The sequence below is a fragment of the Monodon monoceros genome, unplaced genomic scaffold (genome assembly GCF_005190385.1).
Source record: "Monodon monoceros isolate NGI ecotype Baffin Bay Population unplaced genomic scaffold, NGI_Narwhal_1 Super_Scaffold_6, whole genome shotgun sequence".
Lineage (NCBI taxonomy): Eukaryota > Metazoa > Chordata > Mammalia > Artiodactyla > Monodontidae > Monodon > Monodon monoceros.
In genome coordinates, this window is record NW_021703783.1 from 97470768 (window position 1) to 97498245 (window position 27478).

The 27478-nt window shown below is 58.7% G+C and overlaps 1 protein-coding gene across 2 annotated transcripts in view; it reads right to left on the reverse strand.

Moving 5' to 3' along the window:
* Positions 1 to 26078, reverse strand: part of CELSR1 (cadherin EGF LAG seven-pass G-type receptor 1) — a 151112-nt gene extending 125034 nt beyond the window's left edge. For both annotated transcript variants that reach the window (XM_029204612.1, XM_029204611.1), the window contains exon 1: positions 22490 to 26078. In XM_029204612.1, coding sequence (XP_029060445.1) covers positions 22490 to 26078 — 3589 coding nt within the window. The remainder of the gene's footprint in view (positions 1 to 22489) is intronic.
* Positions 26079 to 27478: the final 1400 nt, after the last annotated feature.

Consider the following 27478-nt stretch of genomic DNA (forward strand, 5'->3'; position numbering starts at 1 on the left):
GCCCAGCTGACCTCTCCCTGACCCTCTCCCTCCACCCCGGCCTCCGAGGCTGCTCCCGGGGGCCCTCCCTGCCCCCAGACTGGCTGGCTGTGCCGCCTGGCACCCCACCCTGGCCTGGAGTGCAGGAAGCCCCGGTCCAGCTGGGTGGGGGTCCCCGCTACCGAGTGAGCGCTGTGAGGGCGTGTGCCCCCTGCTTCCTCCTCTGCCGTGTACCCAGAACCGATCACAGCCCAGCATTCAGCAGAAGCCCGACGGGGACGCACTGGCTGACTCGATGGGGCACCCTCCCCCGCCCCCGACCACTGTCCAGTTCCCCGTCCATCTGTCTGCTGTCCCGGGTACTGGGCTCCATGCTGGGGGCGGCTCAGTGCCCAGCCAGTGCCTGGCCAGCCTGGCCCTCCACAAGCGCCCACCGGCCTGGGGACCCTCTGAGACCCAGCCCGTTGAGGGCGGATGCCGCCCGTGGGGCCCTGGAGCCTTCTGCACGGCGCCCAAATCATGCCCGATCCTGCCTGCCCACTGGCCAGTGCCCCCGACAGCCAGCACTGTCCTAGCCACCTCGACGGCCCTGCGAGATGCCAGCAGGGCGCTGGGGACGCGCGGCGCATATAACCAGGCCCCTGCCCGGGGGCGGGAGGGTGCACCAGCACGAGGGCCAGGGAGCCTGGGCCAAGCTGCAGCACCTCGAGGTCCCGCCCGTGGCCGCCCCTCCATGGGAAAGCCCTGCTTGCGTGCCACTCTCCACCTCTCCCGGGATAGGCCACACGGGTCAGATCCCGCCTGCGCTGCCCCGACGCCCTGGGCACCGAGCAGGTGCCCACGGTACCTGCACCAGGAGGGGGGCACCTGACGGGAATGCGGGGGTCAGACCAGCCAGCGGCTCTGCTTGCTCTCTGCCATCTGGACATCTGCTCGGTCACCACCCCCGCTGGGCCCCGCGGCCCCTCCACGTCCTCCCACAAGAGCCCTTTGTTGTGTGGCATTTCGCGCACTCTCAACCCCTCCCCTCCCTGAAGGACCTCGCTTCCTTGCCAAATTCCGAGGGTCCCTGATGCCCCTGGCGGTGCCCCTCCCCCCGCTCCAGGCAGTGATGCTGGGACCCCACCAGCTGCCGCCCGCAGCCTCCCCACCCCGCCCAGTTCTGAGAGCTCGTCTCCCCTCCAAGGATCGTGCGATTCCAGGTTTGGCTGAAATTTAGAAATGCCAGATCTCTAGGAATGAATATTTTAAACAGTTATAAATAGCACATTCCCATGGGAACACACTGCAGTTTGCGAAAAGTGCCGGGAAGGCTGGGGGGCGTCTGCGTCGGGGAGCCTGGGACACAGAGATGGCCACAGGGACCCGGCCGGGCCTCAGCCCCCGCGCCGGCCGCAAGGACGAGAAGCGCCACCTGCGTGTTGGGGACGCTCCGGAACACACTGCACCTGCCCGGGGTCCTCTCCCGTCACTCCTGCCACCAGGGCTCGCGACCAGGAAGGACCACACGGTGACTAGCTGTGTTCTCTGTTCCATCTTAATGGCACTGGCATAAAGCCAAGGGGCTCTATGTGTCCTGTCCCTGTGCCTGGTGGCCCCCCCAGGCCAGGTCAGCCACCAGCGTCCCCAGGGCCTGCTGTGGGTGAGGGGCTGGAGGTCGGAGGATGCAGGCAGCTTGCTGGGCAGCACAGCCCTCGGGCAGAGTCCTGGGACAGGATCGGAGGGCCAGGGGTCTGGGGGGACCCACACTGGGGGTTCCAATCTCCATGACATCTGCCTCATCACCCTTACGTGAGACTGAGGCTCAGAGAGGATGAAGGGCACCCCAAATCACACGGCTGGGCGGGGTTGGCCTGGGCCAGCCTCGTCTCCACCCGGGACCCAGCTGCACACCTCTCTGGTTGAATACATCAAGTGTAGGAGTGCGACAAAGGTGAGAGCCTTTGGGGGTCCTCAGGAGGGACTGGCCTCGGCGAAAGCCCTCTGAGGAAGGAACACCTGGGGAGGAACTAACAAGGGGCCAGCTGGCGGAGGCCCAGCAAGGGGGCCCAGTGACCCCCTGGAGGCAGGGACATGCCCCTGTGACCCGGCAGCCAGCAGGCTGTTTGCTGAGTACGATACCCGTCCAATGAGGACCCGGCGGGCCCTCCCCTCCTCTATTCAGCCTGGCGTGCCTCATGGGGCACAGGTGGCCATGCTGGAGCTTTACAGCTCCTCCGGTGAGGCCACCCCTCACGTCCAGCACATGGGCTGCAGGCCGAGAGGGACTGTGCGCTTCCCAGGGCAGGTGGTGACAGATGCACAAAACACCGGCTCTAAATGTGGCGCACTGGCTCTGCACGCAGCAGACAAGGACAGGCCTCCAGGTGGCTACCCTTGGAGTCCATCTCTGGCCCATTACGGTGAAGTCGTAAAAGCTAAGGCCTCTGGTGTGAAATACCTACATTATTTTTTTAAGCGAGGGGTCCAAGCGTAAGCATTTCAGGAAAGGAGCAGCTCATTCCAAGTAGATGGGGACTCCCTCTTCCCAGGGGCTCCCCTTGAAGGTAATTAAAGTGAGCCGGACACACAAACAGCCCTTCAGGGTCCCATTGTCCCTGGACAAAGGGACAGCTCTTCAGTGCAAGGGCCCCAGAGGTGCCTCCCGAAGGCTCCCGGGCTCCATCGCCATGACAACCCTGCCCCACCAGGGCGGGGGGGGGGGGGGTAAGGGGGGCTGCCGACACCAGGATGAGCCACACGGGGAAGCCGCCTTCCCCGCCGCAGACACACAGCCCAGAGAAAAGTCGGAAAGAGAAGCCAAAGAAAAACTGACTTAACCCACAAGGGCAACAGGGTCTGTGTCTGGGCTTGGGGTCTGGGGCGATTTCCTGCTTCCTCCTTTATTGCTTTTCGATATTGGGAGAATTTTCTGAGTGCTTTTCGAACAGACCAAAACCATTTTTGATTCTGAAAAGCAATTTCTATTAATAGCCCACAATAAAGGTTTAAAAAATTAAAAATGGAGAACGCAGTGTTGCCTTCCCCGCGGTCTGTCCGCTCAGCAGTTTTTCTGGTTTTGTTTTTACCTAGGCCCGAAGATGGGATTTAAAGCATGATTAACATGGGAAAAAGCACAGGCAACAAGCACAGCCTGTGCTCCCTGCAGACCATGGGGCCAGCTTGGCAGTGCCACACGGCCGGTCAGCACCAACCAGCTCCCACCCAGGATCCTGACAATGCCCCTGGTCAAGGCTCTTAAATCCCAACTGGGACACAGTTTGTCACAGTGTCACAGCTCTCCCAGGCACAGCATGACATGGAGTAAAGCTTCCCTTTTGTACTATTTTACAACACAGTATTAACCATGCTAAGTTTCTTTGGCACGCGACCACTTATTCACTCAACAAACATTGGCCATGCCTTCACCTTGAGCTGGGCACCCAGGGCACAGACAGCCATGAGATCTCAGGGCAGTGAGGTTGACACTCCGCAGTGTCACGTTCCCCTGGGGGCCCCCAAGGCATAATGGGGCACCCCAGGGTGACACTGAGGGCAGAAGCTGAGGCCGCAGAGGGAGCAGCGGGGCACACCAAGGGTCGAGGGCCGGCGAGGGCACCTCCCAGGCATGGGGCGGCACCAGGACGAGCTGCCCTTCCTGCTGAGCTGCAGGCACCCTCGGTGACATCCTGCAGCCCGCAGGCACTGCCAGCCTGCGAGCGCCTCCTGATAATAAGACACAATCCCCCTCCTCTCTTCTCACTGCTCAGCCCAGGCGTTGAGTAGGACGTCCCCTTGCCCGGCCACATAACTGTGGAGTGACGGGCTCCTCTAGTTTTCCCCGGCGTCAGCGATTTCAATTCCGCCAGGACACACTTGGGCTCCCGCTGCCTCCAGGGAAGCACAGTCATTTCCGTCCTGAGGCACAAGCCTGGCCCCATCCCAGCCCGGAGCCCGACGGCCCCCAGGCTGCCAGGAGGGAGGCCCTCGGCGAACAAACGGCCGGCCGTGTCTCACTGCTGACTTTATTCTCTGTACATCAGACAACACAGGGAAGGCAGCGCCCATGGTGACTTCGGGTGAAACAATCTATAAGTCTGCAAGAATAAAAATCCACGTTCAAAAACAGTCCCCACGGGGACTTCCCTGGCGGTCCAGTGGTTAGGGCTCCACGCTTCCACTGAAGCGGGTACAGGTTCGATCCCTGGTCGGGGAACTAAGATCCCACATGCCGCGTGGCACAGCCAAAAAAACTTTAAAAATTAATAAATGAAAAAAAACAGTCCCCATGGAGGGTCCTGAGTAAGGTTTTCAGGATGCCGGGGTCAGCCTGCGCCCCTGTCCACACCAGGAAGTCCGATGCATTACACAAGACATCCACACAAAAATGGAGGTGATCCAACACACTCCAGCCACGTCCTCTACCGTGAAAGCTGAGGAGCAGACATCAAGCTGGGGGATTTACAGTCCCCACAGGAGGTGCTGCCTGTGGGGTCCATCCCCAGGCCCAGCTCTCAGCTGCACACGCTCGTTGGGATGTGAGCCCAGAAGCTAGAAGGCAGAGGCAATGTTCACGCACCCTCAGAGCAACAAAGCCCGTGGCCACGTCCTGTCCACAGTCTGTGCCAGCTCTGTATTGGGCACATCCACCTTCCCCTCACCTCCCAGCTCCCAGTGGGAACAGGCCCTTGAGAATGGAACTGCCTCTAACCTCGACTGTGAGTCTTCCCCACCGTCAAAGCCAAGGTGAGGCCGCTGACGATGGGGTCAGGGTTCCCAAACTGTACCATCTGAGTCACTCCTGCATGGCTGACCTGTGTGATGCAGAAGCCCCGACATCTAAACAGACCCCAGATATCCCATCCACCAAGGACTGTGCATGTTCTGATCCGCAGAGGCCCCGGCTGCCAGTGAGTCAGACCAGACCTGGGGGGACATGCCCCGAGGACCCCACCCAGCTAGATCCCAGCTGGGAGGCAGGGACCACGGTCACTCTCCCTGCCGCAACCTCTCACTTCATGGTCCCCCTCTTGGCGTCAAGAGCCGCAAACCCAAAAGGGAAAGTCCGTCCGCCAAGGAAGCCAGGGCTGTAGTTGCAGCAACATGAGCCTTGGGCCCGGGCACCCGCTCTCTGTGTCATCCTCACCCCCTCCACAAGAGCAAGTCACTGCGGGAAAAGCCCTGGAGCCCCACTGCATACCCGGGGATGCCTGCCTGCACCCGCCGGCCCTCCAGCCCTTCAGCCCGGCGGGTGAGTGCCCCAAGCCGCTCTGGGCCGCCGATGTCCACTCCAAACTCCGCACCCCAAGCCTGTGTTGCCTTCAGAACTCAGGGCCAGGGCTTCCCTGGTGGCGCAGTGGTTAAGAATCCGCCTGCCAAGGCAGGGGACACGGGTTCGAGCCCTGGTCCGGGAAGATCCCACATGCCGCGGAGCAACTAAGCCCGCGAGCCACAACTACTGAGCCCGTGTGCCACAACTACTGAAGCCCACCGCCTAGAGCCTGTGCCGTGCAACAAGAGAAGCCACCGCAATGAGAAGCCCGCTCACCGCAACGAAGAGTAGCCCCCGCTCTCCACAACTAGAGAAAGCCCACGCGCAGCAACGAAGACCCAACACAGCCAAAAATAAATTAATTAATTAAATTTAAAAAAAAAAAAGAAGAACTCAGGGACACTGTCACACACCCACCCAATAGGTGGGGACCCTCCACACTGTGGTTTCACCCAGGCATCTCCTCAGTGGCCAACTCGCTCCCGTGATGCCCGGGGGGGCGCCCAGTTGGAATGGGCTCATCTGTAGCCCATGATTTCCTGCGAAGAGCTCTGCTGCTGAAGGAATGTCATAAGTCACTGACCTGGTCCAACCCCTGGGTGGCATGGACAGCCCAGAGGAGGTGACCACCGGCCTCCACGGAGCAAAGGCAGAGACGGAGGGGTGGGGGAACAGACAACCCGGTTTTGCCTCCAGCCCCAATTCCCTGCGTCAAATTCCTTTCCACCTGAAACACCTAGGGTGGCTTCTGTTTCCCCGAATGCACGCTGACCTGCTCATGCAGTGAATAAAATTAGCTGTTTAAAAAGCAGGAAAGTGTAGAGAATACCTGGGAGAGTCAGATCTTCTGTGTAAAGTACTAACCGTCATGTCTCCAGAAGCACGTTACCCAGCCTAGCCTCACCAGCACCCAGAGCGCACGGCTTCTATGAGCAGGCCGGCGGGCGCACCTGCCGAGCCCAGGATGCTGACGGGACGATGGCGGCGGGGTGGGGGCACAGGCTCACAGGAAGGACACCTCCCCGAGAGCCAGGCTGCTGGGAAGGACAAGGCCTTGACCCCAAGGGGTGACTGGGATGGCGGGAGGAGCAGGGCACACACGAGATGTTCGGGAGACCGTGGGGGCAGCCGGGGCCACACAATGAGCTCAGTTCTGCCACCTGGCATCGTCCCATGAGCAAGTGCCCCAAGGGAGGGGTCCCGGGGGACCCCCGGTCTGAGGACTCGCTGGGTAGCCGTCACGGGGCCAGGCCAGGTGTCCAGGAGCGGAGGCTGAGGCCCTGGCAGGTGGGACACTGGGGTGGGGTATGGGAGGCAGAATTCCACTTAGGGACAAGGTATGAGGGGTGAGAAAGCCTCAGGCCCAGACACACCTGCTCAGTCCAGGTGAAGGGGCAGGAGGTGGGGAAGGGGGCGGAGCCATGCGTTGGCTAAGACCGAGGCAGGTAGGTTATCGGGTGGGAAGGCCTCAGGCCAACACGTGGGAGGGGCGGAGACTAGCAAACTCTAGAAGACACATCTGACAGAGGGCAGGCTGTGGGCACAGTGGACCAGGTCTGGGGTTCGGGATGGGGCCTGGTCGGCACCAGCTGGGGCCACGCTGGATGGACCACAGGCCTGAATGTGTCTGATGCGGCCCGAGGACTCAGATGGAGTCCAGGGCGTCACGCAAGAGGGACTGTCAGGCTAGGGGACAGCAACGTGACAGTCTGGCCTGCTCTGCCCAGGACCTGCTCAGTTTTAGCCCTGAAGTCCTATGTGGTGAACCTCCCCGGGTCCCACAGTGACTCCAGTGTCGGCCGGGCCATGGGGGCAAAAGATCACGGCTGAGACCCAAAGCTGTGTCTCTGGCTCTCAGGGCAGAAGCTACAGGCTCAGCCCCTGCAGACAGGCCCCACCTACCTCCCTTCCCACCAGACGGTCAACCACCACCCGGCTAAAAGCAACCAACCCCAATCACGGGCACTGACAGGCTAGTGATTTAACAGCATCTTTTCAAACATCAATAAAGTAAACCAAAAAGTATACAAGTTGAAAATATTCCCAAGCCAGACAGGAGTGATGGTTGCACGGCACTGAGAATGTCCCAAATGCCATTGGACTGTCCACTTCGTGACGGCTAGGTTGCTGGATTTTATGTTCAGTACATTGTCCTGTGGGCACGCATACACGGTAAACAAGACCGTGCTCAGAAATCACAAGCTCGGGTTTAACTCGTGTTATTAGCTGGCAGCACTAAAGGCTTCCTCCCTAAAAGGATCTGTTACGCCAACCCCAAGAACATCATCAGGCAGCACCCACCGACAGGGATCATGCACATGTGACCTTGTAAAACAAAACAACGGGAAAGGACACACCGAGAAGCTCCTCTCGCCGCCGCGGTTCCTCCCGGCACTTTCCATGGCCACGTCACTCCCCGTGCTCTTCAGCTCTGTTCTCTCCACCCCTCGCCAGTTTGCACAGTGTTTAAAAACAACTCTCAGGGGCTTCCCTGGTGGCGCAGTGGTTGAGTGTCCGCCTGCCGATTCAGGGGACACGGGTTCGTGCCCCGGTCCGGGAAGATCCCACATGCCGCGGAGCGGCTGGGCCCGTGAGCCATGGCCGCTGAGCCTGCGCGTCCGGAGCCTGTGCTCCACAACGGGAGAGGCCACAACAGTGAGAGGCCCGCGTACCGCAAAAAAAAAAAAAAAAACAACTCTCAGGACAGGGGCCACACCCCAGGGCTGCGACAGGAAGCTGTGGCCCTAGCTACACGTCACAGTGCCTCCCTACTGCCCCAAAGCACCTGCCGCCGACCCACCGAATCCTACTCAAACACCGGTGTCCTGGCTGGGTGAGCCAGGAGACGCCCTTTTTGGTTTTTAAGCGGGAGGTAGAAGCGAAAGACCCCGAGGCTGGGGTCATCAGCTCCAGAGAACGCAGACGCAGAGACTCACTGGTTCCGGGGAAGCAGGATGGAGGGCGTCCTGACGGAGAGGTCACTACAGAGAGGGAAAAAGACCCCCCCTGCCGGGTTCCCCAGCTACAGAGAAAGGAGCTGCCACACACCAGTTTGGCCCCTAAAGGAGCTTGGTCAGCTCCCACACTGTCCCAAATTCACTTTTGGTTCAAAAAATGCCAGACTGATGAGTGGCAGAAACAAAGGGAGGGAAAGCAGGGTCCTGCAGCAAACACAGTGGCTTTCCCAGGCCAGACCAGGAACTTGGACAGCTGTCCTGACCCTGAAGCCCTCAGCTTCCTGCCTTCAGGGTCACCTCCGCCTGGTTTTCCCCAAAAACTGACATCATGTAGCACTTGTCATTTTCTACTTAGCAGCAAGTGGCGCTGTCTGGGTCCAGAACCGCTGGCCCCCGCCCCCCAATCCCGCTTCCTTGGGCATATCTGTTCCACAGTGAGATGCCCTTGCACACGCACCGTAACTCTCCACACCCGCCTACACACACACACACACACACACACACACACACACACAGGCGCACATGCACACACCCCTGACCTCTGATGGCCACGTGCCGGATGCACAGGAAATCTCTCAGAACAATAAACCTTAATATTTTCCATTCTCTCTTCTTTGAAGATTCGGGGGAACTTTCAATTACACGTTAGAGAATTTTCCACGCTTAGAAGAGATGATGAATCGAAAAGGCGACTCCTACAGTCGGGTCCCAGGGCAACAGATCACAAAAGGCAAAGCAGGGTGAGCTCTCATCTTAAAAACATGCTTACCTGCCCTCACACCGACCTTTTGTTCACGACACATCTGGAGGCATGCGCACGTCCACTAAGCCCAAAGGCCGCTATGATTTCCTTAGTGAGTAGAGAGTTAAGAGCCTGTGTGATCACAACCGACAGGAAACCTCATCTGGTGTGATATTCAGTCTAATTAGAGGAGCCTGAGGGGAAGAAGGAAAAGGGGAGGATCCTGATGGGTCACTGCAAAAAGGGAGACCCTGCTGTGTTCCAGGTGTTCAGGTGGGCAAACCGTGGGTTCCACTGGGAAAGCAGAACTCCATCACCCGATTTAACAGAAAGAAATCAGTTATGTGCCCGAGCACGCAGGCAGGTGCTATAGTGGGTTGAATCGTGTCCTCCAAAAAGATACATCCAAGTCCCAAGCCCCGGTACCTGTGAACGTGACCTGATTTGGAAGTAGGGTCTCTGTGGATGTGATAAAGATATAAATTAAGATGAAGTCGTAGAGGAGTGGAATGGGCCCTCAACTCAATAGGACTGGAGGGACTTCCCTGGCAGTCCAGTGGTTAGGACTCTGCGCTTCCACTATGGGGGGGGCTCGGGTTTGAGCCCTGGTCGGGGAACTAAGATCCTGCATGCCACACAGCGTGGCCAAAAAACAAAACTCAGTAGGACTGGAGTTCTTATGAGCCAGGAGGAGATGTCGAGACACACAGGGAGGGGGCCAGGTGATAACCGAGGCAAGCAGACCAGGGTGATGCAGCTGCAGCCCGAGGATCCTGGCAACGCCCGGAAGAGGCAGGAAGCCCTCCAGCTTCAAAGGGAGCGCCTGCCGATACCTTGATTTCTCGGATCTGTGGCCTCCGGACCGTGAGAGAATAAATGTCCGTTGTTTGAAGGCACCAGTTACAGCAGCCCGCCGAAGCTGACGCAGCAGGTCTGTAACTTTGAAGGACTGGTCCTAACAGAATCGGCCGAGGGCTTCCCTGGTGGCGCAGTGGTTGAGAGTCCGCCTGCCGATGCAGGGGACACGGGTTCGTGCCCCGGTCCGGGAGGATCCCACATACCACGGAGCGGCTGGGCCCGTGAGCCATGGCCGCTGAGCCTGCGCGTCCGGAGCCTGCGCTCCGCAACGGGAGAGGCCACGACAGTGAGAGGCCCGCGTAGGGCAAAAAAAAAAAAGAATCGGCCGACCCTCTCACTCAATGTAACATCCAGCCCATCACAAGTCCCGTGGCCTCTTAGGAGGCTTGATCTGAGCCCAGGATGCAAAAAGTCTGTAAGTGAAGCAGAACTTTACAGAAGGTGCAGAGAGAGAGGGCTGGGCGGGGTAAGGAACCCACAACTCAAATCCTCTGTGCACAGCCCAGGCAAAGCTCCAGAGGCAACCAAGAGGCAGCATAAGTGCCCAGTGGGGAATCTCACACAGAATGGCCCAAAGCAACCCCAAGACGCCACCAGAATCTCTGCCCCGGCCCAGACCTTGGAGGCGCAAGGGCTTCGGCTGACCCTTGACCACACGACTGGGCTTCCCAGGGGCTGGGAGGGGAGGGGAGGGGGAGCGACCCTAATGGGTATGGGGTGTCCTCTGGAGGTGACAAAAACCGTTTAGAAAGAGACAGGTGGTGGCTGCACATCACTATGAACGTACCAAATGCCACTGAATTGTCCACTTTGAAACGGCTTATGTTATGTGAATGTCACCTCAATAAAAATACAAAAGGGAAGATCATACCTAATTGCTTACGTGTGTCAAAATGCCAACAAAAGTACGCCTGGACCGGCACACGTGCCAAGTTGTACTGAACCCGGGACTCGGTCCTGATGGGGGGAGGTGCCAAATGACAGGGTGAGGCTGGGGACAGCAGAACCTGCCCTGCACGCAGGAGGGGCAGCAGTGTCCCCGCCCCGCCGCTGGCCTCCTCCCATGCAGCCGTGGGACCAGGTAGAGGCACTGGCCTCTGGTCTGGATCCCCAACCCCGAGCCAACCTCCTTCCCCAGGCTGGGCTGCAAGGCCCTGGGGACACCCGGGCACCCAGGGACCCTTCTTCTCATCCTGGGCCTTAAAGGTAAGGTACATATTCATCTTTGTTAAACACCAAACAGATTTTACTCACGTACCAGACCCCAAATTTATATTAACGTACCTGCCCCTTTTGCTGTGAACGATGTCAAGCCACAGGCTGAACTCAGAAACACAAAGAATGAGACACCCGGGCTCTGCAGAAGGGGCCATCACAACCCAGGACAAGACAAAAGGGATCAGGGCGCAGGTCTGGGGGTGGGGGTGGGGGGAACCACAAGGCAAAGGTACCTGCTTCCACTTGTCCAGCACCTGAGTGGCCGGAACAGTTTTGCTTTGTTGGCATTTTCTTAACTGTGGTAAAATGTACGTAAAGTTTAACACTGTAGTCATTTTTAAGTGTACAGCTCAGTGGCATTAAACACGTTACCGTGCGACCAGCACCACCATCCATCTCCAGGACTCTTTTCATCCAGCAAAACTGAAACTTTATACCCATCCAACAAACACCACCCCCCCCATTCCCTCTTCCCCAGCCCTGGTAACGTCCATTCTACTTTCTATCTCTACGAATTTGACTACCCTAGCAACCTCAAATAATCCTACGATATTCGTCCTTCTGTGTCTGGCTTATTTCAATGAGCACAATGTTCTCAAGGTCCATCCACACGGTAGCCTGTGTCATAAATTCCTTCCTTCTTAAGGCTGAGTAATATTCCGTGGTATGTAGAGACCACTTTTGCTCATCCGTTCATCCCTCAATGGACACTTGGGTTGCTTCCACCTTTGGCTACCGTGAATCGTGCTGCTATGAACATGGGTGTGCAAATATCTGTTTAAGTCCCTGCTTTTGCTTCTTTTGGGTGTATGTCCAGAAGCGGAATTCCTGGATCCTGTGGCAATTCTGTGTTTAACTTTTTGAGGAACCACCACACCGTTTTCCACAGCAGCTGAATCATTTCACATTCCCAACAGGGCACAAGGCTTCCGACTGCTCCACACCCTTGCCAACACTTGCTACTTTCTGCTTTGCTTTGTTTTCATAATGGCCATCCTAAAGGTCTGAGGTGGTGTCCCACTGTGGCTCTGATTTGCGTTTTCCTAGTGATCAGTGGTGTTGAGCATCTTTTGCCTGGGGACCATCCGGCTCTCTTCTTGGGAGAAATGTCTATCGTGTCCTTTGCCCGCTGTGTAATCTGGTTGGTTGTTTCTCTGCTGTTGAGTTGCAGGAGTTCTTTACAAGTTCTGCATAATATTCCCTTATCAGATACTGGATATGAAAGTATTTCGTAACAGCTTTTAAACGTGATCATTTCTCAGCACCTGCACGGTACATGGCAAGAAAAAGGTTTGCCAACTCACAGCCCAGGCTGGACCCTTCACTTACAGAATGATACAGGGTAGGAGTCGAGAGGAGGGTCCTGGGCAATGACCCCACCCCCACCCCCATTTCAATGGGGGCACCAAGGCCCAGAGAGGGCCACCCGGACCAGTGTCAGCAATCAGCACGAGGGCATGCCACCCGGGCTTCCTCGCCAGTGGAACCTCCCTCATGCTCCCCCCAATACTGGAGATGGGTCACAACACAGAAGGACAGCTGCTGGGAGGGTGGCCGCACTTGGCCTTTTCCAACGCAGGGCTGCACAGAAGCTGAACTACTTCACGCTATGGAAACGGTCCTGCAACAATCAACTCACAGGGACCTCCCTGGTGGTCCAGTGGTTAGGACTCTGCACTTCCACCACAAGGGGCAAGGGTCTGATACCTGGTCAGGGAACTAAGATCCTGCAAGCCACAAGGAGAGGCCAAAAAAAAAAGAAAAAAAAAAAACCAACTCACTGATAAAAGTATATTGCTTGGCAAAAAAGCTCTTATCTCCAAACGCTTACAGAGCATATGACTTTATTTACACTACTTGCTGTTAGTTTACCTTAATGAAGTAATAATTTAGAGTGGGTATTTAAAAAATCCTAAAAAGGGCTTCCCTGGTGGCGCAGTGGTTGAGAGTCCGCCTGCCGATGCAGGGGACACGGGTTTGTGCCCCGGTCCGGGAAGATCCCACATGCCGCGGAGTGGCTGGGCCCTTAAGCCATGGCCGCTGAGCCTGCGCTTCCGGAGCCTGTGCTCCGCAACGGGAGAGGCCACAACAGGGAGAGGCCCGCGTATCGCAAAAAAAAAAAAAAAAATCCTAAAAAGACAAGAAAGCTACAGACCCAGCAGTAAAAACCAATTATAAGAAATGAGAGAAAACTCTTGATTGACTGATGGAGGGAGAGCAGGAGGGAAAGAGGGAAGGCTGGCAGGGGGCTCCCTGGCCAGCAGAATCTATGCTCGTGGAGCCGGAAGTCGCCCCGAGGGCACATCAGACAGCTGCTCTGTGTGGGCTCATCCGTGCCCACCTCCCCTGCCTGTGGCTCTGACCCCTGCACTGGCTCTGGCTCCTCCCTGCAGCTGGTGCACACCGGTCCTGCACTCCACACTTTCCTGTGACACAGCTCCACCACAGAAGACCCCATAGAGACTCGGGCACAGCTCCCCAGGACGCCCTGCTTCCCCACCCTGCTCATCCGAGGGAGGGGGGAAGGGCCGATTGCTCCCGTGGAATCAGGCCTGACGCACACACGGCCCTCAGCCCTCCTGTTCTGGGCAATGTGGTCACTCGCACCGAGCTTCCATCCTCAGAATCCCCAAACCTGGGCTCCCCCTTCCAGGGCTCAGCCACTGGCCGAAGGTGGGGATTGAAGGGGGTGGTCACCACAGTAGTTAGAGCACTCAGATACCAGGGTCTGGGCCCGGCCCTCCCCACCACCAGCTCGCCGGCCTCAGTCTCCGCTGCGAAATGAGGGTTCTCTGAGACCCCAGTGAGATGACGCAGGCAGAGCCCAAGCACACAAGCCGGAACAGCGTGGTGGCCGTGCTCTCACGTGACCAGCCCAGATGCCCCGTCCGGCTCTGAGGCCAGCCTCCTGCACCGTGGGCCGCTTGGCCCTCGACGGCCAGGCCCTGACCCCGGACCATGAAGCCACAGCAAAGACGAGGAGGGGGGCCCGGCCAGGGAGGGGAGCGGTTAGGGAGGGGGGCCATAACCCCCCAGCTCCCCAGAGCCAGCACAAGGCATTCGGGGACCCGGAAGTGTCCACCCTTTCAGGAAACGTGACAACAGGTGAGGGGCGGGGCAGCCCATCTCAGGTTCCTGCCTAGAAAATGGAGGGACTGTCACCTCGCCCACAAGATTCATGGAGAAAGGACACCAGCTCACCTGCTCACCTGAAGTTCACCTGCACCGGCAGCTCCAACGGAAAAGCATGTGGAAAGGTGCCCACAAGGCCAATCCCTGCAGCCTCAGCCGCCCACCTGCCAGGCGCTGAGGATCTGACATGGCGGTGTCCGCCGGCCAAGGGCTAGCACAATGCCCCTTCCATGGGGTCCCCCATCCTCTGTGCGTTCCCAAACCCCTGCACAAGGCTCCCAGCTCCGAGGGACCCCTGTGTTGGCCCACGTGTCCTCCACCACGACGGCAAAGGTTAAAACCCAGTAGCGCAGGGGCTTCCCTGGTGGCGCAGTGGTTGAGAGTCCGCCTGCCGATGCAGGGGACACGGGTTCGTGCCCCGGTCCGGGAGGATCCCACATGCCGCGGAGCGGCTGGGCCCGTGAGCCATGGCCGCTGAGCCTGCACGTCCGGAGCCTGTGCTCCGCCACGGGAGAGGCCGCAACAGTGAGAGGCCCACGTACCGCAAAAAAACCCAACAACAAAAAAACCCCAGTAGTGCAGTGGGTGGAAGGAAAGGTTATTCTAACATAGTTTGCCTTTAAAGTAGTTGTTTAAATCATGTGTGGGTCTGTTCGTGTGTAGACATGCGTACATGTGTACCTGTGTATATGTGTACATGTGCGTGTCTGTGTGTTTAAGAAAAAACAATGGCCTTTATCCAGGACATCAAGAGACACTCAACAGAGTGATGAAAATGATAAAGCCTCCTGTTGGGCTTTTCCCAGCTTCAGAATGTTCACGCCCAAAAAGCTGATTAGCCAGGTAGCCGCAAGTTCTTACCTGAAGCAAAAGCAGAATTCAGCCATTGGAGGTTTCCTGAAAACAGCCCATTCCTTCCACCCGGGGCCAAGCCCCCAGCCAAGCATGGAAGGAACTGAGAGTGGCCTGTCCTCTGCACAGGCCCCCTCCCCCGCCAAATCTATCCTCTAAGTGAAGGCAGAAGAGGAGGCCCTTGGCCTTGGCACGTGGCCCCTCCCCCCGACCCCTCTGGATCATTCCATAAATAATCCACAGATTTGCTGAGCACCTACTGTGCGCCGAGCCTCAGGCCTACAGGGCAAAGCAGAGGGGGGCCCGTTGTCCCCAAGAACAAAAGGCTACTTCCCTCTGTCCACCACAACCTGGGTCCCTAACCCGAGTTACCCCGGTTACCCTTCCAAAACAAACATGCAGAAAGGAAGAGGGTTATTTACTATCCCTCCTCCACCCAATATCCAAGAAGGGCTTTTATAAGAACCTACGTGTTCAGGTTAGAGAAGAAGAAAAAACCGAAAGCTATTTTCCCCCCAGGCTGTGAGTCGAAAAGAATCAAGCCAATCTTCAGAATATTTTCCGCACTCTCCACCCCACCTGATAAAATCTGCTTCTGTCTGCGTCCAAGTGCCGGCGGCCCAGCCAGACTACACGCCCCGGGGAGGGCACAGACTCTGCGACCAGGGCCCCGGCACCCACCCTCCCACCCACCTGGTTCCTTAACGGGTTTCTGCTCTCAGGTGTCCAAATGGACAGGTGCGTGCAGCAGCCCACACCAAAGTGGACTTTCAACGGTGACACCAGGTTCTGGACAGACTTGTGCCGTCACCAACACCAGTCACTCTTCCAGGTATGATATCAGCGCCACCCCTCCTTCCGAAGGGCTCACGTGGCTGCAACTTTTCCCGGATTTAAAAAAAACAGTCTCTCTGTCACCCTCATCGGTACGTGGGGACAGATGGAGACCTCATGTCACCAGGTAGGCAGTGCTGAGATGGGGAAAGCTGGGTCCTTGTGAGTCAGGTCACCTGTGGCCTTCAGCCCCTGCCCATCCCCCCCTGCACTCCTGTTCCCGCATCAGGGGTCCCTTGACTCAAAGAGAAGCGGACGCTGCTGTCCCCGCCCCGACTCCTGCAGCCCCATCGACACTCAGCTCGGCCACAGCAGGCCCTTGACTGCCACTGAGGCCTATCCCCCCAGTCCAGTGCCCCCCAAAGGTGCCAGCGCCTGTGACAGATGAACACCTGCGCAAGCAGCGCATTGCAGGACGGGCTAGGATGGTTGTGCACGTTAACTGGTCAACCCCTCTTGACTGTCAACTCTGCCTGGGTCCCCATGGCCATCCCACCTTCCCTCTGAGCTTCCCCCACACCCGGCCACTCAGTCCTCTGCTCCTCAAGCCCCACAACACCCCGGCTCTCATGGAGACCATCAAGGACCTCCCCTTGGCTAACCCAAGTCACACCTCTGTGCTGAGGCTCCCTGAACACCAAAAGCCATCAGCCACTGGTGACCCCCTTCAGGCCCTCACACTCCCTCAGCCTCCAGGGCCTCGGACCCTTGGTTTTGTCCTCCTGCAGGTGGTTATTCCAGCTCCAGCTCTCATGCAGGTCCAGCCTGCCTGGGCCCCCCCAGGCTGCACCTGACCCATGTCCCCATCATAGGGGTCCTCTGCCCGAGTGCCCTCCACCCCTGCGGCCATGGTGGTCCTCTCCGTCACCCCGGAGGCCACGCTCACCACCTCTGGCTGTGGCCCCAGCTGGTCTCGCCTGCCCAGACCTGTACATCCAACCGTCTTCACGACAAGGTCAAAGGTGCCCAGCTGCACGGGGTCCAAAGTGGCCTCAGGGTCCTCCCCTGGTGCAAGCACCTCCTCACCCCATGTTCATCTGCATGTTCCCAAAAGCACAGCCTGAGAGAACACAGCTTGGGAGCCGCCGTCCCGGGTTCAAATCCCAAAGCTGCCACCACAAGCCGGGCGCCCTGGATGCGGGGTCGAGCCTCTGGGGGCCCTGGTCTGCTCCTCGATGAGACGATACCTTCCACCGATGAAGCTGCGGCAGGAGCAGACAGGGAGCACAGGGTCGGGGTGCGGGGTAGTGGGGGAGGGTCCTAGCACGAGGAGCACGTGGGCTGATCAACCCCACCCTCACCTCCACATCTCACCATCTAACCTCCCAAATCCCCTCCATCCACCCACCCCCATCAGCAGCTCAGCTGCGGGGGAGGGGATTCAGCTGGCGGGAAGACATATCACACTCACCTTGGCACAGGGGAGTCCCCAGCCCACGCTCCCCTTGAATTCACTTCCCTGTTTATCGACTGTCCCCACCCAACCTCCCTCTCCAGGGCCTGGCACACAGTAGGCCTGGCACATAGTAGGCGCTCGATAAACAAATAAACACTCCCTTGTTTCTGAGCCAGTGTTTCTGAAAGTATATTACCAAGTGACTACCTCCAGATACTAAAGCGCTGAGACAGTTAACTAGCTTCCCAAAGTACCTAACTCTTCCGGGGTAAGTTATGTTACTGGAGAATCCAGCTCGACGACTGACGTGGTTTAAGCTGGTCTGACCCTTTTCCACAGGGTAAGATTCAGCAAAGAAGCATAATGCTTGCCTCCAGACGCTGCCTGGTACAATGCCCACGTCCCTACTTCCTTGTTGGCCATCACAGTCACTACGATATCCTGTATTTAACTCGGCAAACACTTTTTAAAACTTTATCAAGCCTAGACGGCTTTATCCCATTGAGTCCCCACCAGAGTAAACGGATAAAGGTTATTCAATCTTGTTATTTCACGACTTTCAGTATTTTCTGACACGTCTGAATGACTCATGGCCCAATCATATTTACCCCGCAAAATGCTACTTTTCCCACTCCCACTGGCCCACATGCCCACAAGCACGAGGTCATTTTCCACCAAATGCTGCATTCCATGATGTGCAGCTCACGGCTGGACACCCACAGGGACACACATGTTCAAGTTGAATTTAAAAGGCCCGTGTTACTAAATGACCAACATCTAGAAAAACTACCTAAGGGACTCCACATGTGACAGTCCCGTTGGGTTATTAGCCACGCTGCTTTCTAAAATGTAAACACGGCTCTTATAAACATTCAGAGTACAAAAGCCCCTATCGTAGAATTTTAAATCTCATTCAAAAACTGTCACATGTAGGGACTTCCCTGGTGGTGCAGTGGTTAAGAATCCGCCCGCCAATGCAGGGGACACAGGTTCGAGCCCTAGTCCGGGAAGGTCCCACATGCCCCGGAGCAACTAAACCCGTGAGCCACAACTAGTAAGCCTGCGCTCTAGAGCCCGTGAGCCACAACTACCGAGCCTACGTGCCACAACTACTGAAGCCCGTGCACCTAGAGTCTGTGCTCGGCAACAAGAGAAGCCACTGCGAGGAGAAGCCCACACACCACAACGAAGAGTAGTCCCCGCTCGACACAACTAGAGAAAGCCCGTGTGCAGCAACAAAGACCCAATACAACCAAAAATAAAATTAAAAAAAAAAAAACTGTCCCATATAAAACAAACACCATGTATCACTGGATGTTATCTAAAAACGGGAGCAATTTGAATGTGACTATGCTCAGAATCCAGAAAACTTTCAGTGCTTTGTCCTTGGTGGGCTACATAAAGCCACCCCCGCCCCAGTCCCCGCACCCAGTCCAGTGATTGTACTAACGCCCCATCCAGGCAGAAGGAGCTGCCCTCCTCCCAAGTGCGTCCATCTTAGGTACCACATACCCCATCCCCCTCCCCGACCCCACCACCCCCGCCCCAGTCCCCGCAATCCTGTGCACCTTCCCAGCGGCTCCACTTCTGGAGGCACCCAGCCCTTCCTGGCATGGCTTCCACAAAACCTAGTGGACAGCAGGGCTCTTTTTTTTTTTTTTTTTTAATTTTATTTTATTTATTTATTTTTGGTTGCATCATGTCTTCGTGTCTTTGTTGCTGAGCGCGGGCTTTCTCTAGTTGCGGCGAGCGGGGGCTACTCTTCGTTGCGGCGCGTGGGCTTCTCATTGCAGTGGCTTCTCTTGATGCAGAGCACAGGCTCTAGGCGTGCGGGCTTCAGTAGTTGTGGCACACTGGCTCTGTAGTTGTGGCTCGCGGGCTGTAGAGCGCGGGCTCAGTGGTTGTGGTGCACGGGCTTAGTTGCTCTGCAGCATGTGGGACCTTCCTGGACTAGGGCTCGAATCCATGTCCCCTACATTGGCAGGAGGATTCTTTTTTTCTTTTTTTTTTTTTTTGCAGTACGCGGGCCTCTCACTGTTGTGGCCTCTCCCGTTGCGGAGCGCAGGCTCCGGATGCGCAGGCCCAGCGGCCATGGCTCACGGGCCCAGCCGCTCCGCGGCACGTGGGATCTTCCCGGACCAGGACACGAACCCGTGTCCCCTGCATCGGCAGGTGGACTCTCAACCACTGCGCCACCAGGGAAGACCCATGGGCTCTGCTTTACAGCACCTCGAGGGCGGTAATAATGCGCTAGAGGCCACAGGGTATGGCTGTAAACTCGGGGAAGCCAATCACACTTCATTGAAAATAGCTTGTGAGTTTGAAACCACAGCTTTCCCCATTGTTTCTTTTAAAAAACCTAAGAATCCAAGTCTGGTTAATTCAAAGGCTGACCTTTTTGTTTTGTTCTGTTTCTACACACAGCTTTGCTGTTGGGAATTACGTATTTTATAGTTTATAATATTTTTTTCTTTGAAGCATTAAATAGTTGTCAAATGGTCAGAGGGTTGTATAGGATCCCAAGGTGCCTACTTAAACCAGGGCAAGGATTCGGCCCTGAAACAATTCAGTTTAGCAACTAATTCCTCAAAACTTTTCTCTTCTGGTGGTGCAGTCGTTAAGAATCTGCCTGCCAATGCAGGGGACACGGGTTCAATCCCTGGCCCGGGAAGATCCCACATGCTGCAGAGCAACTAAGCCCGTGCACCACAACTACTGAGCCCACATGCCAGAACTAGTGAAGCCCGCACACCTAGAGCCCGCGCTCCGCAACAAGAGAAGCCACCGCTCACCACGGCTAGAGAAAGCCCGCCTGCAGTAACGAAGACCCAATGCAGCCAAAAATAAATAAACTTATATTTTAAAGAAGTAACTAAAATGAAATACAATTAAAAAAAACAAAAAAAACAAAACTCTTCACTCAGGTAAGATGGGAGTGTGAAGAGCCAGCTTGTTTTGCTTAGATCTGGGTGGATGCCTAGTGCTTCTGCTTGCCGGCTATGTGACCCTGAGGAAGTGATGTAACACCTCTGAGCCTCAGTCTCTTCATCTGTATAATGGGCAGCCACCTAATGCCACTCACTTCCCAGGTACCAGAGAAATAAGTGATGGTGCAGGTAAAAGAGTTTACAAAACTGCTTGATATCCAGGCAGAACCCAGTACAAGGTGATCATCACCATCTGGGAGGGTGGACATGAGGCCCCAGTGCCTGACTGACACGAGGGTACGTCACAACGACTGGAAGCCCAAACTGGATCACTGGGGCAATTACATCATAGCATGGAGCACCCAACCCACCTTCAACTGTGGTCTTGGCTGTGGTTCCACCCAGTAGGCAAGACGGCCCTCAGTAACTAACCTCTTTTGAACAAAATCCATCTTAAACCCTTTATCCAGCCATCATAGGGGAGGCCACATTCCTGATGTTTCAGACACACAAAACATCCCTGCTCCCGGCATGCACCCATTCCCACTAAAGCACCATATCCCCTGTAAATTCAAAACCCTATGATGTTGCCAAGTCTTTTTTTTTTTTTTTTTTTTTGGCTGTGTTGGGTCTTCGTTGCTGCGCGCAGGCTTTCTCTAGTTGAGGCAAGCAGGGGCTTCTCTTGTTGCAAAGCATGGGCTCTAGGCGCTCGGGCTCAGTAGTTGTGGCTCTCGGGCTCAGCAGTAGTGGCTCACGGGCTCTAGAGCGCAGGCTCAGTAGTTGAGGTACACAGGCTTAGTTGCTCCGTGGCATGTGGGATCTTCCCGGACCAGGGATCAAACCCGTGTCCCCTGCACTGGCAGGTGGATTCTTAACCACTGCACCACCAGGGAAGTCCCCCCCCCAAGTCATTTTTATATAGGCTAAATTTTCCATCCACTCTGCTTTATCTAGCAGGTAAAGCAATACAGGGGGATAAAGAAAGAGAAAATGCAAATGGAAATTTGTGAAAGAGACTTTCTTTTAAAATTGTTGCTGCTCGGAAAATCCATAACCCTGGTTGACACTTCTCCTTAAAGGCCTATTCCGTATTCTCTACACACATTCACAACTTCACAAAAGCCACAATGTTCACCTACAGGCAGACTAGGCTGACAACATCAATGTTGCAGTATCGCATGGCCTCAAAACTGGACCTATACGTTCCAGATTTTATAAGCAAACAACTGGAAACTGTTTGCTACCCAATCCTTAGTAAATAAAGAATTACAGCCAAATGCGGAAACAAAATAAATCAGAAAATTAGCTTTTTAATTCTTCCAGGGCTCCCATGGGTATACTGTATTGTAATAATTTATTGTTTAAACAATTCGTCTGAAACATTGACTCAACCCACAGATCCTAACCTTTCTTGGTGACAGTTTGGTCTCCTAATTAAGGTCACCTGCCTGCAGGAGTCACTGAGGGTCTCTTTACTGTTCCCCAATCCACCCCCTGGCCCGGCCAAATCCTTCTCTCTCTCTTCCGTGTCCTCCTGTTTGTCCCACTCTCTGGCCCCGCAGCTCCACCTGACACAGGGAGGTCAGCAGCATGGAGGACCCACCCCTGAATGCCTGGGTCTGGCTGGCTGAGCTGAGACATCCTCCCTCCAGCCCAGAGCGGGCAAGCAGGGTTCCCACACTGGCTCCACCACCAACCCAGACAGGCCTCTAAGTAACAACCAAATTACAAGTCCATGTCCAGGAGCTGAAGCCAAGATCAAACGAGGCTGCGCTTTCAAAGAGCTCCCACACAGGCGAGCACACATAAGCCCGACTGTTATAACATGGAGGAGACAGAAAAGAGACACGAAAGGAACTAACTCCAGCTGTCTTGCAGGGTGACTCAAGGACCCATCCGGCAATTTCCAACAGTCCTACCCAAGAACTAATTGGCACACGGGCGCACAGTGACCTTTGACCTTTCCAGACAGGCATGTGGCTGACTACAAAGCATCACCAAGCCAACCGGACACTCAGATAACCCCTGAGTCCAGGTTTTTACAGCACAACTCGGGAGCCAGACCCTCTGAGAAAAGCCCAGGAAGCCCTGGTCTTGAACTTGAAGAAGCCCAGGACTGCTCCCAGCAAAAACGCTGAGGGCAGCAGTGCGGTGCCCCTCTCACTCTCTTGGCCTGGTTGAGGAGCACGTCCCGGGCTAGCGGTATCCAACCATCCAACCGGAGGCCACAAATCCCCAGAGCTACCCAGGTCCTGCCTGACTGCGCCCCGGCAAGCCGGGCGGGCTCGGGGCAGGTCCCCGCAGCTCTCCAGGCGGCCCCGCGGAGCCCCCAGGGCCACTCACCAGAAACAGACACCTCCATGAGCGCCTCCAGCGGCCGGTTGTTGTTCAGGTCGGGGCTGAGCTGCAGCTCGCCCGAGGCGGGGTCCAGCAGCAGCAGCTGGAGCTCGTTGCCCTGCAGGAAGGTGTAGTTGAGGCTGTCCAAGAGATCAGGGTCATGGGCCGGGATGCGGCCAATCACACCAGTGGGGAAGCTGTTGGACTTATTGGTGACATAGTTGTTGAAGAGGATCTGGAAGTCCGGCAGGACCGGCGGGTTGTCGTTCTGGTCCACGAGGCGGATGCGCACCGTGGCCCGGCTCACCAGGGGGGCCGACGTAGCCTGCACCACGAGCACATACTCCCGCCGGGCCTCAAAGTCCAGCTCGACCAGGGCACGTAGGTCCCCACTCAGCAGGTCAAGCTGGAAGACCTCGGGCACGTTGCCTTCCACGATCTGGTACATGATCTGGGCGTTGGGGCCTTCGTCGGGGTCACTAGCTCGAATCCTCGCCACCACGGACCCCACCGGGCTGTTTTCCTCCACAAACAGCTCCAGCTCGTCCCTCTCAAACACCGGAGGGTTGTCATTAATGTCCAAGACGGTCACCTGGATTTCCACGGAGGCGCTAAGAGGCACCGGGTTACCCCGGTCCACGGCCAGGGCACGAAGATTATACACGGCCACGTTCTCCCGGTCCAGCCGGCGCTGGGTGCGGATCACGCCAGATGTGGGCTCAATGTAGAAGTCCCCATCGCCATCGTCGCCGCCCTGGAAGGTGTACAGCAGGCGGCCATTGGGGCCTGAGTCCCGATCCGTGGCCGAGACCTGGAGGACGCTGGTTGACGGGGGAGCATCCTCGAAGACGGAGCCCTGGTAAAAATCCCGCAGGAACCGCGGTGCATTGTCATTGGCGTCCAGGACGAGGATCTCCAGGGAGGTGGTGTCGGACTTCTGAGGGACACCGTTGTCCCGAGCTGTGATGCCCAGCGTGTAGGCGGCCTGGCTCTCGTAGTCCAGCTCTGTCACGGTGTAGATGGTGCCGGTGTCGGGGTCGATTCGGAACTGCGGCACGGGATCCTCCAGCACGTAGGTGATGCGGGCGTTCTCGCCGGTGTCCTCGTCGGTGGCGCTGATGGTGGCGATGGAGGTGCCCACGGGCCGGTCCTCGCTGACGCTCACGGTGTAGTGCGAGCTCTGGAAGACCGGCCGGTGGGTGTTGGCGTCGGTGACGTTGATGAAGACCTGCGCAGTGTGAGCGCGCATGCCGTCTGATGCGGTTACCGCCAGCACGTACTGCCGTTCCTGCTTGTAGTCCAGCGGCAGCGCCAGCGTGATGAGGCCACCGCCACTCTGGCTGCTGAGCGCGAAGCGGTTCCGCGTGTTGCCGCCGGTGAGCTGGTAGGTGATCACACTGTTGGCATCCCGGTCGAGGGCCCGCAGGGTCAGCACGCTGCTCCCCACAGCTGCGTCCTCGTTCAAACGCAGCTCGTACACGGGCTGCGTGAACATGGGGTCGTTGTCATTTACGTCTAGCACCGTGATGGCCACGCTGGCGGAGGAGCTCATGGGCGGCGAGCCGTGGTCCACCGCCTCCACCGCGAAGCTGTAATGCTCCAATTCCTCACGGTCCAGCTCCGCACACACGGTGATCCAGCCCGAGCTGTTGTGGATGTGGAAAGGGAAGTCCGCGGCCGAAGCGGGGTCTTGGGGCCCAGCACCGCCACTGCCCACGGAGGCCGAGGCGGTGTCCACCAGGCGGTAGCGCAAACGCGCGTTCTCACCTGCGTCTGCGTCCACCGCCTGAATGTGCAGAACCGAGTGGCCCAGAGGCACGTTCTCCAGCACGGCTGCCTGAAAGGGGCTGCTCACAAATATGGGGGCGTTGTCGTTCACGTCCAGCACCTGCACCGAGACCAGCCCCGAGGAGTTGATGAGTGGAGGCCGGCCCCCGTCCTGGGCCTTGATGCGCAGCGTGTACTCCCGGATGGCCTCGAAGTCCAGGGGGTTGATCACATCCAGGCTGCCGCTCAGCGAATGCAGGTAGAACTGCCCCTTCAGGTTCCCGCTGATGATACTGTAGTGTATGGCCGCGTTCTGGCCCTGGTCCCGATCTGTGGCCTGCACTCGCAGCACGGGCGTGTTGGCCGCCACGTCCTCGGGCACCTGGACCACATAGCGCTTCTCGCTGAACTGGGGGTAGTTGTCGTTCTCGTCCTCCACCACGATGTGCACGGTGGCAGTGGCACTGAGCGGGCCCGGGTTGCGGCCCTGGTCGTTGGCCTCCACCAGCAGCTGGTAGGAGGCCTCTTCCTCCCGGTCCACCACCGCCCGGGTGCGCACTACGCCCGAGCGCTCGTCGATCTCGAAGACACCACCCGCGCCCTCCAGCAGCCGGTAGCGCATATTGGCGTTGGAGGGCGCGTCGCCGTCGGTAGCGCGGATGGTCAGAACCTCGTAGCCCACCTCCAGGTTCTCGCGCACTCGCTCGCGGTACTCAGACTGCTCGAAGACCGGACTGTGGTCGTTGGTGTCGCTGACTGTGACGGTGAGGTAGGTGGCGGCCGAGCGCCGAGGCGAGCCGTGGTCCACAGCGCTCACTTTGAGTACGTGCGTGTCCTTGGTCTCGCGGTCCAGAGCGCGGGCGGTGCTCACCAAGCCCGTGTCGGAGTCGATGAGGAAGTAGCCATTGGAGCGCTCATCGAACAGCGCCTCCATCTGGTAGCTCAGGCGCCCCGCCTCGCCCTCGTCCGGGTCGTGCGCGCGCAGCTCGATGACCGCGGTGCCCGCCGGCTCATTCTCAGGCACCGACACCTGGTAGCTGGGCAGCTGGAACTGCGGGGTAGTGCTGCCGCCAGCGCCCCGCCGGGCCCGCCGCGCCGCCCCCGCCCCGACCTGGGGCAGGCTTGGCGGCGACAGCGATGGGGAGGGTGTCCCCGAGGCCGCCTCCAGCGCCAGCTCCACCCGGATGGTGCCGGCCGCGCGCCGCAGGGCACAGAGCAGGCGCAGGCGGGCCGAGCCACCAGGCGGCAGGCAGACAGGGCGGCGTGGGCAACGGGACCCGGCGCGCGGCGGGCAGCCGCAGGCGGGGAAAGTGGTCAGGGCCTCGAGCGCCGAGTGCAGCGTGGCCCCGCCGCCGCCGGGTCCCGGGAAGCAGAACACCGCGCCGGGGCCAGGCACCGTGAGCACAGCCCGCGCGCGCAGCTCCGCGCCGGGAGCTCGTCCGCGCCGGGGCCGGGCGCTGCAACCGGGACCGTGCGCGCGTGCCCGCAAGCGGAGGCTCAGCGCCGTCTGGGCGCTACGGGCAGCCAGGCGGACATGCAGCGGCAACGGGCGTCCCCCCAGGCGCGCGCAGCCCCGGAGCCCCGCGCCCGGCCCGCGCCGCCGCCCCGCCAGCCGCCCGTCGCGGCTCACGTCCAGCAGCTCCCGCAGCGCTCGGGGCGTGAGCGCCGCGTCCAGCACATAGGTCCAGCCGGGCCCGAGGGCGAAGGCGCGGGCCCCGCCGGGCACTCGCAGCTCCCAGGCGGCCGCTCGAAGTCCCAGCACCGGTAGGGCGGCGACCGCAGCCAGGAGCAGCAGCGCGGGCAGCACGGGCGGCGGCGGCGGCGCCATGGCCCGGAGCCCGAGCCCGAGCCGGGCGCCCGAGCACAATCCATGCACCCGGCGCGGCTCCGCATCCACCCGGCGCGGCCGGGGGGCGGCTCCCGCGCGGCCTGTGCCGGGCCCTCGGGGCGGCTCGCGCCCCGCCTCCCCGGGGGCCCTGGCGGGGACACCGGGGGCCGGGCTCCCGGTCTCCCCCGCAGCTTCCACTTCGAGAGCACTTTGCGAAAGTTTGCGAAGTTGGTTTCAAGATGGCTCCTCCGCGCGTCCCGGGAGGGCGCCGCGCATCAACCTGCGGTGGCGGCGGCTCTAGGTGGCTCCAGGTGGCTCCCGCGCTGGCTCGGCAGGGCGGCGTGGGAAGCAGGGCGGGCCCGGAGCGGGGCGAGGGCTGCGCTCCCGGAGCGGGCTGGGCCGCACCGCGTTGCTCAGACCCCGGCGGCCGGCTGCTGTCTGGGCGGTGCGCTCGGCCCGCGCCCCCAGCGCCCGCGCTCTCCCCGCCCCTGGCCAGGCCCGGCCCCGCCCCCGGCCCCGCCGCGTATTGTTCAAACCGGGGGGCCGGGGGGCCGGCCCGGAGGTGCGCGCCGGCAGAATCGCTATGGAGACGCGGGGGCGCAGCGGTGACGGGGGCGGGGGGCCGGGTTCACTCCCGGGCGGCCTCCCCTCCCTGCCTCCCTGGTGGGCGGGGCCGAGGGAGCAGGGCCGGGAAGGGCGGGCTGGGGGGCCTGGTGCGGCTACTGCCAGTGGGGCGGTGGCTCCACTCGTCGGGTGCTGGGCGCGGCCAAAGCCCCCCACCCCAACCCGGCAACACTGATCCGCGGAGTCCGCCGCCCCGGCCTACGCGCGGGTTGGACCCGGGAGGGGAGAGGGAAGGGTGCGGAGGTTCCGTGGAGAAGGTCGTGTCTCCCCGCGGCGGCTGCTGGGGGGCGCTTACAGAGTTACAGCAAAATGCCGGAGGCTAAAGTGCTTTACACGACAAAACTTCCCTGGACTTTGAAATTCTATAGGCAGCTAACCGGATTCGGGCCCCACTGGGTTTAAAACGAAACTTTTAATCGAAAAGAAAAACAGTCCGGGTTGACACTTGGGATTGGAGCTGGGGATGGCGGAGTTGGGGACGGCGGAGGCGAGCTCGTCTCCCGCGCGTGCGACCAGCCTGAGCGCTCCGTTCGGGGTCGCGCGGTCCAGCCCCGGGGCCCCTCGGCTACTGCCGCAGCGCGGCGGCCGCGAGCGCGGGCCCGGGAGGCGGCGTGGGGCGGGGAACCGAGGGGAGGGGGAACTTAGAACTCCGAGACAGCACGCCGTCTCCTGTGGGGAACAGCCCGGGGAGTTTTAGAACTGAGATGCACACCAACGCCTCCTGTGGGGCGCAGACTGGGGGTGGTGGCGCTTTAGAACTAAACGGTACCTGCCCC